Source organism: Asparagus officinalis, chromosome 4 (assembly GCF_001876935.1).
Source record: "Asparagus officinalis chromosome 4, Aspof.V1, whole genome shotgun sequence".
NCBI classification, from domain to species: Eukaryota; Viridiplantae; Streptophyta; class Magnoliopsida; order Asparagales; family Asparagaceae; genus Asparagus; species Asparagus officinalis.
The window spans coordinates 116,673,641-116,687,511 of record NC_033797.1 but is presented as its reverse complement, the minus strand read 5'-3'; the positions used below and the strand labels follow the sequence as shown (position 1 = coordinate 116,687,511).

The 13,871-nt window shown below is 34.5% G+C and overlaps 1 protein-coding gene across 2 annotated transcripts; it reads right to left on the bottom strand.

Moving 5' to 3' along the window:
• On the bottom strand, positions 1,672-10,255 carry LOC109838019 (receptor homology region, transmembrane domain- and RING domain-containing protein 1-like). 2 transcript variants are annotated; one of them, XM_020406426.1, is made up of 5 exons: positions 10,032-10,255; positions 9,730-9,942; positions 6,640-6,864; positions 4,730-5,134; positions 1,672-2,506 (listed from the first exon to the last, which is right to left on the bottom strand). In XM_020406426.1, the coding sequence occupies exons 2-5, from the start codon at positions 9,854-9,856 to the stop codon at positions 1,965-1,967; spliced, it is 1,299 nt and encodes a 432-aa protein (XP_020262015.1). In that variant the 5' UTR covers positions 9,857-9,942; positions 10,032-10,255; the 3' UTR covers positions 1,672-1,964. The 2 variants fall into 2 exon arrangements, with proteins under 2 accessions (XP_020262015.1, XP_020262016.1); XM_020406427.1 differs by having other exon boundaries at positions 4,730-5,128.

The window sequence follows — 13,871 nt, the reverse complement described above, 5'->3', positions numbered from 1 at the left end:
TTGAAAAAGTCTGAAAAACTCAAAACTTGTGTTTCTTTACATGAAATTGCATTTTCCTATATCTAGGAAATGAACCAAACAACCCCTAAAAACAAATTAGAAATTCAAATCGCTTTCAATATCTTTTTAAGATTATATTTCCTAACTAACTCATCCTCCACGTGCATGAGAGAAATTTTAGGAAAACAATCACAAAACATCCACCGAATATCCACACTTTAATGAAAATATTTAATAAAAATTTGTTATTATTTCTGTTTTTACATTTTTCCTTTTTTTTTCCTTCAAAGATTTCTTTTAGGTTGATACATTGAAAAGTCAGAAATTATGCTGGCTGTTTGTAACGGAGAAGTTATTTTTTGCCGATGTAAGTTTTCTTCGTGATTTGATTTTATTAAATAGTTGGTTAATAAAAAATGCATAAATTTTTTTACCAAAATTCTTTTTTTTTAAATGGAGAAAACTGTTAGCGGGGTAGCAATTTTGGCGGGACAGCAAGTAGCTAAATGAACGTCACATGACTGCCCTACTTGTAGCTGCATTAGTAGTAAAATATAGATAATATTTTAGCATCTATCTATTTGATTGGAATTTAAACATGTCAACTTCTTCATGTAACGAAACTTGTTGCGACACTTTCAAGTATTAATTTCTTCACAAACAATAAAACACAAGAAATATTTCATTTCACACTACTTCTCTAACACACTTTCGTTCAAGTCACAGATGCTTAAAGCTCCTCTTGCTCGTGAAAACAGAATTATTATTGGCATTTACTGAAATTATATACTATTCGTACCAAAATTAGCATTATTGTTCTAAGATACTACAAAAACACTACAATTTCACAGAACATTTAACGACTAGTAAATTGCACATATGAAAAGGAATAAAGAATCACAGGCTTTTTAGAAGATTATAGTGGCTACTTGCAGATACGTGAACACACAACATTTGCTTGCCTTAGACAATTTTTTAGCTAGCCGTCATCCACTGGGATTATCAAGTAACAATTAATCATCATAATCATTATCATTAATTATCCTCCTTCCTGTTATAATTTGGAGGATAAAATGTTAAGTTTGCAAGAGAGATTTTTATTTCCTTTACTTTCCTTTCAATCTTATTTCTAGAAAATTCTAAATCATGCTATGAAAATAGGATTTAAACACACATAATTAAAATTGAAAATTTTCAAGAAAAATGTTCATTTTCTTTCTTTATTTATTTATAGAACATTCTAAAATCATGAAATAATAACACACATAATTAAATTGCAATAACCTCTTTTATTTAATCACCCACTGTAATTACATTATCCTCAATCAGGAAAGTATTGAACTAAATTTTATTAATGATAGATTTAATTGATAAATAACAGTTTAAAGATATATTTTCTATGTAAAACTCCATAATAATATTGCATAATTAAATCAAACTATTCAATGAAAACATAAAACTAAACATATAACTAAATATTTTTGCATGTGCTAGTATTTATGAATACGAAACCAATAATAATAGCAATGAACAATCGTACTTAGCCCTCTGAACTTAATCAATCAAGATATCATAAATCAGGATATCATAATACTATCTCACAACCCAAAATCATAGCTTTTCAAGAACTGACCATGAAGAGAGAAATCGAGAAACACCAAAGCATTCATCCTCATCACCAAACATACTCTTTATTCGTACCAACATAAAGAATCTACACTGGCTTGAAAAGAAAACATCAAAAGGAAATAAAAATAAAATAAAAATAAAAATACAGAGACATGTTGCTGTGAATCAACTTTTTATCAATAAGCCACAACTCGAGAAAAGAAAAGCATCTAAATAAATCAAATCTATATCAAATGAGAAACACCAACCTTTAAGAAGGGGGGAAAAAGAGTACCATCCTAAGCCAATAAAACCACTACACTTTATATTACAACATACATTATCCTCAAAACCTCTCAACATTCAGGTGCAGAGTCCATCGCAGAGAGGCTCGCCCCAGATTCTGTGCAATGTCGTAAATAAGACTGCCTAGTCGAAGACCCAGCAATATTATTTGGACTGGAGACATAAGAGGGCATGAACCTCGAATTTATGGGTGAAGATTGGGGAAATCCCGAGGGAGAAGCATGAGATCGCTGATACGATGCATTACGAAGATCTATTGAACTTCTACTTATGCTTATTGCAGGGGAACGACTGTTGGATATCCGAGCATTGGGTAGATGGGCAATACTACTTGCAAGAGAATGAGTTCGGTTAGTGAAATGTGAGCGAGGTGGAGTTGGATTTATTTGAAGGGATGGGAGTATCTGTATAGCTGAAGATGTTGGTATAGAAGAATGGAAGGAGGAAAGGGGAGTTGAGGCAGCAGAAGAGAGTAAAGGAGTGCACTCCGAGGGTGGAGGGTTTCCATCGCTTGTCCTGGCATCTCGCTTGCATACAGGGCAGAATGTTCTCCAAGTAGTGAGCCAGGAATCAACACATATCGCATGAAATTCTGCAGGATAAATAAAATGTTACGTAAATTGCATTGTCCTAAATAGTTTAAGCAGAGATGCATTATTCTTTAATTAGAGAGGGGTGAGACACAATATGTTAACAAACTCCACCCGGCATGCAGCTTCTCAAGCCCAAGCACTCAATGTTGGTTTGTTCCGCTGGAACCCAAGCAATCTCTTCAAATATTGACAAGGTGAATTATGGAACTATGTTGCATTGAAATGGGAATGGGTACTGTTACGAGTGCTGATACGGGTACGAGACACACCAAATTTGTAAAAGGTCGGGTATGGGAAAATGCTTAAAACCATTGAATAGTACATATGTATTAAAATTGCAATTCCCATAATACTTTTATGTTTCTTCCATTATGTAGATCATAAATTGGAAAGGACTGATTTTTGAACTAGATACCCAAATAACCCTTTAAAATCATAGGTCTGAATTGTGTATAGGCTATAACAAATCCAATACATGTCCAAAGACTTCCAGATAGTGGATTTGCTTTGTAGGATATATGGCCAAAAAGTGTCTGATTAGTTTTAATTAAATCATGCATTATATAATTAGTATGTTGAAGAAGTGTCGGTGAGGGTACGGATGCGGATACATGTCTGGTATGGGTTCGGCATCCTGATAGAAGCACCCAGGTAACATAGGTTATGGACCTCTATTCCTTTGATTTCCTTAATGCAGCAACAAGGTGAACCAACTTTTGTCTTTTCCCCTTCCTTCATAGCCAGCACGATAGTCTAATTTTGGTTTAACATATCTTCTTTGGCATGTAGCATGGATTCAACAAGGTGAACCGACTTGTCCATTACTGGAGATAAACCAAGTGTGCAATGGTTGCAAAATTAAATTGAAGCATTAATATAAACCATGATTCCGATACCAACGATAAGGGGTTTGGGTAAGGTACAATTAGAGAGATGTATCCTATTATCCTATGCAGACCTAATCCGAAAAATCTCACATCTTATTTATATTTTAAACTAAACTCATCAGTATCCTCCAACAGATATCCATTATTCGACTGGACACAAAACAACCATCAACAGACTCTTCAAATAACAGTGAATTAGACTTCTGCAATAGAATCATATGGAGAAATTATCTGCTTTATAGGGCATGTGTGAGATATGTACTTATTGTATTATACACACGTATTGAATACCAGCACATACATAGTTCAATAGCAAAAGTCAGGACCCTTGATACAAGCTAGACTTGGAATTTCATACAAAAGGGTTGTTAATGGGAACCAAACAGTGATCACTGCGACATATATACCATACAAAGTATCCTCAGGTATCAAAGTGACCAAGAACGAATCTCAATTTTGAAATAAATCCAGGAAAAAACCATTGTCGGCATCCATATAACCACACTGACACATCCTTATGACATAGCTCATGGTATGAACTAAGGCATTGTTTATCATATCTCATTTAGTACTGGGGAAAGTTTACAAAACCCATTCATCTCCAGTTTGGCTCTATGCCTCTGTCCGTAAATTCATTTTTGCAAGTCCCCTTGCTGAGTTAACTCATTCCATAAATGCACACACTTAAAATCCAATTGATCAACACAATACTAAGTTGTATAACAAGTCCCCTTCCAATCCTTTCCACAGAACATTTTTCCAAGTCATAGGGACTGATGTGTTTTTGATAGCTGAAGACCTGGTCAACCTTCCCATGAACTTCTCACTTACGAGCTGTCCATAGCCAACCAATATAAAAAGGCTGGAACAGTCATCAACCGTTGCATGTGCTTTAGATGTTAACCAAGAAGAGAGATTTCTACCTGACAACCATCTTACCATGCTGATTTCACGGTAAGTCCTGTTTACTTGGTAAGCATAAGCTTAAAATGTTTCACTAATACCTCAAAAACTAGCTTTGCTTTCTAGCTTCTCTCGCAAGCTTTAGAATGTTTGGACTAAGGTTTTACATCAGCACCTTCGGTTTCCCACATAGTCAGCCTAGAAATTACTGACATTTCTTAGGTTAGTTCAACTCAGAGACACTCATAAGTTTCTGGTTCTTGAGGGGAAACAGCTTAAACAACAAGTGCTAAATGTACATCAAAGATAATCAAGAGTTAATCAATCTGATAATAGACTTCAAGCTACCAAAGCAAGCAAAAATAACAAATCAGCAATAGAACCAGGAGATAAAAAGAGTAACATAAAGGCAATTAGAGTCAAGAGACATACTATGCCGGCACGGCAATATCCTGAGCTTCTCTCCAACATTATAATCTTCTAGGCAAATAGCACATGTTGCTGATGTACAGTTATCCTCCAACACTGAAGTGAAGACTAGACTTGGCATTGCTTTCACTAATCGACTGCTCATCCCATGGAATTCTCGGATGTTGGATGGCCTAGGTTGCTCACGTCTAATGTGGTGTCTGCGCACAAAGAAACATGTTGCCAGCACAGCAGACATGGCAAGTAATGATATGAAAGATATGGCCATAATCGACCATGCCGAATTCTCAAAAGTCGGTATAATCCAAACTTCAATATCTGTGCATCCTGCATACTTCTTTAGTGTTTCTCCAGAGGTTTTTGAGACAAATACAGCATGTATGTGAATGCTACCTGGAGTACCTGACACTAGATCAATTTAGAAAGGTAAGGTGTATAGACACATATCAAAGGTTATATCTTTCTACAACATACACAATGTCCTGCAAAATATTTGGGTTATTTGCATATATGCCTCTTAAATCATGGGCATTTGCAAAAATACCCTTCAAATCTCAGTATTTGCAAAACTACCTCTCAAATCATCAATTTTGGAAAAGACAATTCCAAATCAACCAATCATCAACTTTGATACACTAATTTGTAACTGCAATGTAAAAAATATTAAGTACCAGTCAAATTTTTCTCATCAGGATGACGATTTTTTGGTTGTAGGGGGTATTTTCCCCCGAAATTGATGATTTGAGAGTGGTTTTGCAAATTCTAAGATTAGGGGGGTAGTTCTGCAAATACCCACGATTTAAGGCTTATATATGCAACTAATCCAAAATATTAAACTTATGCAGTAATCTATTGGGAGTAAGGTCCAAAAACATTGCAGAAATTTGTGTTTATCTTATGGAGATATGTAAAGAGTTGCAAAGTAGTGGAGTTTTCTTCAATTCATGAGAAATGGTTCAAGTTGAATAGCTTCAATAAACAAGAACCTAATAAAGTAATAGTCTACAGATGTTACATAAATTAGTTAAGCAGGTCTTGAATCCTGAACAATGGTATAAACAAATGAACCTGAAGTTGTTACATGGATTATATTGGCTAAAATACAAAACAGAAAACCTTCATCTGTGGCCTGCTTTTGAAATAACTCCTAGTAAGCATTAAATTAAGATTGACAACCCACTCGACCAATAAAATCTATAATTTGTCATCAAACTACTACGAAATTTCTGTTTTTAAGCACCAAAAATGCACACTACAAGAGTTCTTTCTTATCTGCTTATTACAAAGCACAAATGCTTCCTTGAGGCTTTCTCATCCATGTCTGGGTACGAAAACATGCAGCATTGTGTAGGTTTGGTCAGAATAATCCATAGGTAGAATTGTGTTACATGCTATGCATCCTTTTACGTTTTAGCCTTCTTGATTCTGACAGTCTGGAGCAACCAGACGGAACCTCTCTCATACACTAATACACCTGGCCTGCCCCAAAAAGAGGATGTAACAATATCCTTGCGCCCATGCCATATTTATGTCATGTACATACTTCTGCTTACTTTTGGTAGGCTGGTATAGATGCTTCATAATTATAGATATACACAAGGAATTTCGGCCAAGTGGAACATACTTTGGAAAGCATGCATAAACATATTTGATCAGTTGTCTGGCTTTAATATGCTTATCTAATTTAAGTATTTCCCAACTTCAGAAAGAACAGTGACAATTTGAAGCATACAACGCTTGAGGACTCAAGTAAAAGTAAAAGATACACTGGTGCAGTAAGACATTTCAATTATAATTCATTTAAAAAATGTCAAAATATAGTAAGATAAAACACTAAAAAGATATAAAGAACATAAGCATTGTGCATTCAACTCGAAAGGCTAGGAAGATTCCATAAGAACAAGAATTGTTACTTGAAACCAAGGGACCATGCGCTTCATTGTTATACACAATAGCAGCCTTGAATCCAGCTTTCTGTGCACTTCTAACTTTCTCATCAAATGTGCAACCTCCTCGTATAATTAATGCAAATGCAGAATCTGAACCTACCACAATTTTATTCTTTAATGGAGCACATGCATCAAGAGGTTCAGCCACATATAGGACGCCACATTCACCAGATCCTTTTATGGATGGAGCTGAAGAAACAGTGTGGAAATAATTACACAAATTCATGCATGTAATACCACAAAAATACATAAATATAAAGTAAATCAACCAGTTTTCTCGCCACTGTTTGATTACATGGAAATGAAAAAAAGAAAATTGCAGGTTGTAGAAATTATCCAAGAAAATTATAGAGTGCTCGTATTTCGTAACAAGATATAAGAGAAAATTATTTAACTTCTTTAAGTTAATTGTTTAAGATAAACAAACAACCATGGAAAAAGAAAATAAGACAACCTTCCACCAACCATATAACTTACTTGGACACATTGTCATGCCCTGGGCCGCAAGCCCATCCGCGTGACGCATGTCCTAAGAACCCACTGAGCGCAACATGTTGTTTTGCTCAATGCCACTTTGAGATGTTCAGGACTTGTTTTAGATATAATCCACCAAAAAGATAGGGTATCCTAGCCTTTTTTGTAATGAATTGTGCGCCATGAGGTTTGACAAAGTAAAAGAAAATTAGACCCCTTATGATTTCACAAAATTCAAGGTCAATTTTAATAACTCACCACCAACTCTATGTCCTTTTTGGTCATTTTGACAACAACAACAATGATAGATTATAATCTACTCATTTGCCAAAAACTATACTACTAAAAATGGATTACAATCCACTAAATTTACCAAACACTCTAGATTATAATCCACTTGGGTTATAATCAATTTGTGAATTACAATTCCAAAATCCCAAACATGCTCTAAAGTAGTGGGGCATCACCCAAGTGACTGATGTGTAAAGCATCTCAGAATGTAAACGAATGATGTAAAAGAGATCCAGGACCTGACGTGGCAACATGCACGAAACTCATGGAAGTGCCTCAAGTATATTTTATGCGATGATTGGACAAGCATTTGAAAAACCAGGCATTCCATTTGATAAGACATTTTTAACTGACATTGCAGATAGAGTACACCTCCCTGATATATTCATGTTAAGAGGCCAAGCATTCAATGGGTTAGTAGTGTAACTAGTAGTTTCATGATTGATGTGTCAGTCAATAAGAGAGACATCATTAATCAACTGCCATATATCAGAGACATAAAGAGGCAACTCCACTATGAGTGATAAATCTCATCCTATAGGTAATTGTTCCGTCACAATCCCTACCAAGAATACCTACTTGGTTAGTACAAGTAGATTCAAAACCAGGCAAGTGCTTTGCTATATCAAATTTAAGCAATGCCTCAACTTGCATCCCATCATTACATACGTCCCTTTTTTTGTTTTCTTTTTTGAGTATAAGCATCCTTTAGTCTTTGAACAACAAAATGGCAGCAGCTTAACAACAAAAGAGATATATGAAAAAGAAAAAAATTTAGCATTATGACGACGGACAAAAATGATTATCTCAGGGATACAAGCATACACCATTAGGTGACTTTGGGAAGAAATAAGCTAACTTGGAATATTTTTTACCAATCTCATGAATAAGACGACCACCCACCAATAAGCAGAAAAAACAACCAGTATTGCACAAAACCTGATTGAAAAAGTTATATCAGATTTTAGATGTTCAAGGACCCAATTGCCAAATTCCTCTTATAGTGCTTGAATCTATAAGGAACCCATTCCTTCGTCTGCCCAATAATCTCGTACAGAAGATCATCAACCTTGGGCACTTAAAAAAGAAAACCATACCAAACAGAAAGGGTAGTTTAAAACATTTGAACTGGAGAGTCTACTTGGTCAGATTTAAATCATTGACTTTATTTTGTTATTTTCCTACTTCAAGTAAAAGATATTCATGCTTTGATGCGTTTTCTATGTGGCAAATTTTACAAAACCCCCAATATGGTTGGGCGTTTTTCACTTAACCACCAAAAAAATTTGGAAGTTTCACTTAATCCTACTAAGTTGAAAAAAATCCAGAAACCACCAAAAAATGTTGCATAAAATAGCATCGATTTAGAGTTTTCACAGATGGATTCACTAAAAGCAGACGCTGACAATTGGGCATTTTCTAATCTGGAGCAAACGAGAGCAGGAGAAGAAGAAAGAAGATGGAAAAGCAATTTTAGGGTGAAAAATGCAAAAGAGGACATAAAGATTTTAAAAAAAAAATTAAGTAGGACTATTTTGCTCTTTTGATGGCACACAATTTACATGAGCACAATTCAGAACTAACGATATTAGTTTTGGGCTTTTTCTGTCAAAACTTATTGGTGGCTGAGTGAAAATTTCAAACTTTTTGGGATCAAGTGAAAAACCAAACTTATTGGGCGTTTTGTTGTATATACACAGATGTATATCAGCATTTGTACACATACTTGGTCATCTAACAATCTCCATTACACCAAAATACTAAATTTCAAAGTCTTTCTTTATAAGACCTTTCTGCTTTAACATCAGCTAAATTCTTCTTCTTTTTGACAAACTATACATCATAGAAATCTCAAAAACAATGTTAATTTGGTTCACTGCATTATTGAGTGGCTGAAGTGAGAGTGGCCGAAGTGAGTATTGCCTTCCATACAACAAATACAAGATGCATGCTGAATGTACCAACTTTTGAGTTAGCGCTACCTATTTCCCGTCATTGTTATTCAACCCATAGAACTTACTATGAAAGACTAAAGTGAGCTTCAAACATAAACTAAGCAAGGATTATTCATGTCTTCACATTGAAAAAAATGAGCTCAACAATAAAACAACTTCGAGTTCAAATAAAACAGTTCAAAGCAAAAGGCTAATCTGATCTATAACACACTTCAAGAAATAACACTCGCTCATACGATGTATACGTGATAATTCCTAAGCCACTCCTCTAAACAAAAAAAAATTAACCCAACTGAATATATTCATATAACTACACATAGATCACATGTCTTACCGAAATTCGCCTCGATGTCGTCAAAAGATAAAGAAACGTTCTTCCCAATCAAAACAACATTCCCCGAAGCCAGCCCAGCCATTTCCCCCAAGAAAACCCACACAAGAAGCACAATCCACGAACCCATCGCCGACTATATATACGCTTAGTCAGTAATTTCAACAAGCACCTTATTACGCTTCTGTTGACTTACACGATCATACTACTGGAATCCTGCAAAACACGAGGATCAATCGAAATGGGTATCTCTAAAAACTCGAAAAGGTCAGATCTGAGAGCACAAAAAAGATAAAAATCGTTACTTGGGTAGGAGTAAAATTGGAGCAAACCGAGACCGCTATAGAGATAGAGACATCAGCTGCCATGAGAAGTAGATTTGAGATGAAGCAGAGACGGAGGAAGGCGTCGTGGGAGAGTCGAGGTTATTAGAGGCTTGGGAAGGGGCGAATACGAGAGGTGAGCTTCGAGCGACTGTCGCCCCTAGAATCATCTATTGATTATTGTGTTTGATGATAGACATGTATAAAAAGAGATGGCGACGGCTGAGAAGGGGATAAAATAAATTCAGGGTTTTCGACTTTAATCTTTCACCTTTTCAATATTTTTAATTAGACCATCAAATCCTTAAAATTGCTCTGAGATCTCCCATTCTGATAGGATAAATTATTAAAATCGCTATTAGAAGGTCCAGATTAACACCTCTAATCAAGAATAGCAAAGTCAAAGACACAAGCAAGGGGGGCTTAATAGTAATTTCAGTGATATGAGAGAGAGAGACTAATTTTCAAAGATGTAAGACTATCTCCAGCGGGTGGGTTTTGGGGGGTTTTTTTGCTCCAGCAGGTGGGCTTTTGGGGGGTGAAATGGAAAATCGGTTTCGGATGGGTGAAAATTTCACCTCGGGCTTTTGGGGGGTGAAATTAATTGAGCTCATGTATCAAGCCATGTGTCAAGGCTTGATTGGTTGGAGTTTTTTGTTTTACTCCTAATTTTTAAATGATATTTTGGGAGATAAATACTAGGAATTAATTTATAATTTTTATATCAATAATTTTTATTTTTTCACCTCTATAAATAGAGATTAGTCTTGTGTAATTTGGACACCAAAAAAAATCTGAGTTTTCAACACCTTATATCAATTAATAATATATATTATTTATATAAATATTAAAAAATTATAATTATAAATAAATGAGTTATATTAGTAATAATAATAGTAGTAGTAGTAATATATATGAAATAAGAAAAAGAAATTAATAAATAAGGTGGGGTATATATGTTGGAGTGATGGGGTTAGTGGGTCCCAAATAAAGTAAAAATCTTTTGAAAAAACTCCTGCTGTAGAGATGATAGAAAATAAAGATTGTTGAATTATGTGGAGGGGGAATAAAGTGATGTGGCAGGAGAGAGAATGTTAAAATTTTGACTCATGCTGGAGATAGTCTAAGGGAGTGATATCTAAAAAGCCTTAAATAAATATAAGATGTTGAAATTTTGCACTACCCTACTCTCAAGTATGAAAGTTTGTAGTGGATGAGGCTAAGCCGGTTTATTTTATCCGCTCGCTCCAATTTTTGGAATAGTTATAAGATTACTTACCTTTTGGATGGGAATAAAGCTCTCCATCTTGTTTTATAAGCATGTAAAATACCTATATGAACTAGTTTAGCTATTAATTGGAGGGGGAAAAAACTAGTTTAACCGTTCCTATTGTATAATTTTCTATTTTGCATCAATATTTCAATTTTAGGTGTTTTTATTTACTTTACATAAAACTATTATATTTTAGGGGTTTGGCTTTTGACCCAATGGTTTACTCTGTTTTAACTTTAAACCCAACTAATATTTTTGGTACCTTTAAATCCAATCATCTTTATGTAGGATAAATTTTCAAAACCATCCGGTTTTGAAATTTATTCCCAAAAAAGACCATTTTCAACTTTAATTACAAAAACAGACCCAGTTGAATGAAACTGGGTCTGTTTTTGAAAAAAAAATTTAAACTTCACGGGAGTTGAACTCCCGTGAAGTTTTTTCTCATAACAAAACTTCACGGGAGTTCAACTCCCGTGAAGTTTGAATTTTTTTTTTTCAAAAACAGACCCAGTTTCATCCAACTGGGTCTGTTTTTGTAATTAAAGTTGAAATGTGTCGTTTTTTATAAATAAATTTTAAAAAGGGATGGTTTTGAAAATTTGTCCTCTTTATGTATTTGCCTTTAAATCCAGATAGCATAATTTAGTGTATATTGTATTGTACTCATACTATCCTTATGTATTTGCATTTAAATCTAAGTAGTATAATTTAGTGTATATTGTACATATACTATCATGTGATAGAAACCCCAAAATACCCCTCAATATCCACAAAACTCTCTCTGCTCTAAACCTTCTCCCTCTCTCCTCTCGTCTATTCTCTCTTTTGGTCTCTCTTTCTACAACTCATCAATAAAAGATCTCAACTCAAGAAAAAAATTGTACCCTAAAAATCTCTCAAATTCCTAGCTAAATTGATCCCCCAAGAAAATTTCAAACCCCTTTTTCTCTCCTCTTTCAATCTGTCTACCATAAGGTGAATTTGGTCGAAAATCACCCCTCAATCTGAGCCTTAACTGAAAACCAGCCCTAATTGTCGTTGAGCTCCTCTATCGCATCTCTTCCACTCCCATCCTTAACTCCACCGTAACGCCGACATCTACCATAACTCAAGCGCCTCCTACTCATGCTGTTGTCTCCTCTTCCAGCTCTTTGGCTCTTTGCCTGACCATTGTTGCCTCCTCCAGATCCTCAGCTCCAGCGTCTCCTCCTCTAGTGCTTCACTTAACATCTGTTGCCTCCTTCTCTGTAGGTAATCTCCCTTCTCTCCTAAAAACCTTATTCCTATGTTAAGTAATATTGGGTTTTTTTTTTGTTTTAGGGTTTTTTCGGGTTTTAGTTTCAATTACAACTAATGATCAGCTTAAACTAGTTAATCAATACGGCTATGTTTGGATTAGGGACTTTTTTAATCTCATGATTAATTTAACTCACTATAGTCCTTGGATATAATAGTCTAGAGGACTATAGTGATTTGTATTTTTAATGATATGTTTGATTCATATTGTTGTTAACACCTCTAATACCTATTTCATATTTGGGGACTTGTCATTATAAGAAGGTATAAGATTAGAACATAATAGTAAAAATCTGCAATGTTCTACATATTAGCGAAGTATTTTTAGAATTTTCTTAGTAATTTTTAGATTTTTAGGGGATTGTTTATATATCATATTTCTAAAGGTGATGTTTGTAATTTTCATATTCTTTTTCATTTTTTTGTTATTTTCTAAACTTTAAAGGGGTTGTTTGCAAAATTTGAAATTCTTAGGATGTGTTTGTAACTTTTGAAATTCAGAGGGTTGTTTGTAATTTTCAATCTTTTTATATTTGTAATTTTTAAATTTTCGAAGGGTTGTTTGTTATTTTTAAGTTTTCAAGTGTTGATTAAAATTTGCAAATTTTTTCAAGGGTCATTGCAATTTAGTTTTTTTAGGGAGCTATTTATAATTTTTTATTTTTACTTCTTTGTTTGTCGTTTTTGGATTTTTCAAGTGGTTGCTTCTAATTTTCATATTATGGGGTTGTTTGTAATTTTAAATTTCAGCCTAAGAATTTCAAATATCTATCCAGATTTGCCTGATAAAATAGAACAAATACAAATACAATGTTAACTGTATACATGTTGTGTCTGACGCAACAATCACCCTAGTGCATGTCCTAGACAAAATATATGAACGAACAAAGGAGAGGAGGGAAGAGAAATACAGTGCAATCTAGCACACTTATGCCGTTATGATTGGCCTACTGTTGAAGCTTCCACCTTAAGGCTTAAGCCAGTCATGTAGGCCTCTTGGGCTAGTCAGCTACTCCATCTTCCATTGATTATCTGCTTATTGCATATACAAGAACGTGCATGCTATACAGCAGGGTACTTTTGAGAAATGAACCCACTAAGAACCAATATGTTGCTATTTGTTTTCTTCCTTCATTTGAAGCTTGTCCTTGTTCTATTTGATGTTTCTATAAAAAAGAATAACATGACTTTAAAACTAATATAGCATATGTGGTATTTACTTAAGTTACATGAATTTTAAATAATTATTT

Excerpts from the sequence above, each read along its gene's own strand:
- LOC109838019 (XM_020406426.1), bottom strand. The coding sequence starts at position 9,856 with ATGGGTTCGTGGATTGTGCTTCTTGTGTGGGTTTTCTTGGGGGAAATG. Across the intron at positions 6,865-9,729 it reads CGACATCGAGGCGAATTTCG|CTCCATCCATAAAAGGATCT; the intron begins GTAAGACATGTG and ends CTGTTTCTTCAG. Across the intron at positions 2,507-4,729 it reads GATATTGCCGTGCCGGCATA|AATTTCATGCGATATGTGTT; the intron begins GTATGTCTCTTG and ends TTTATCCTGCAG.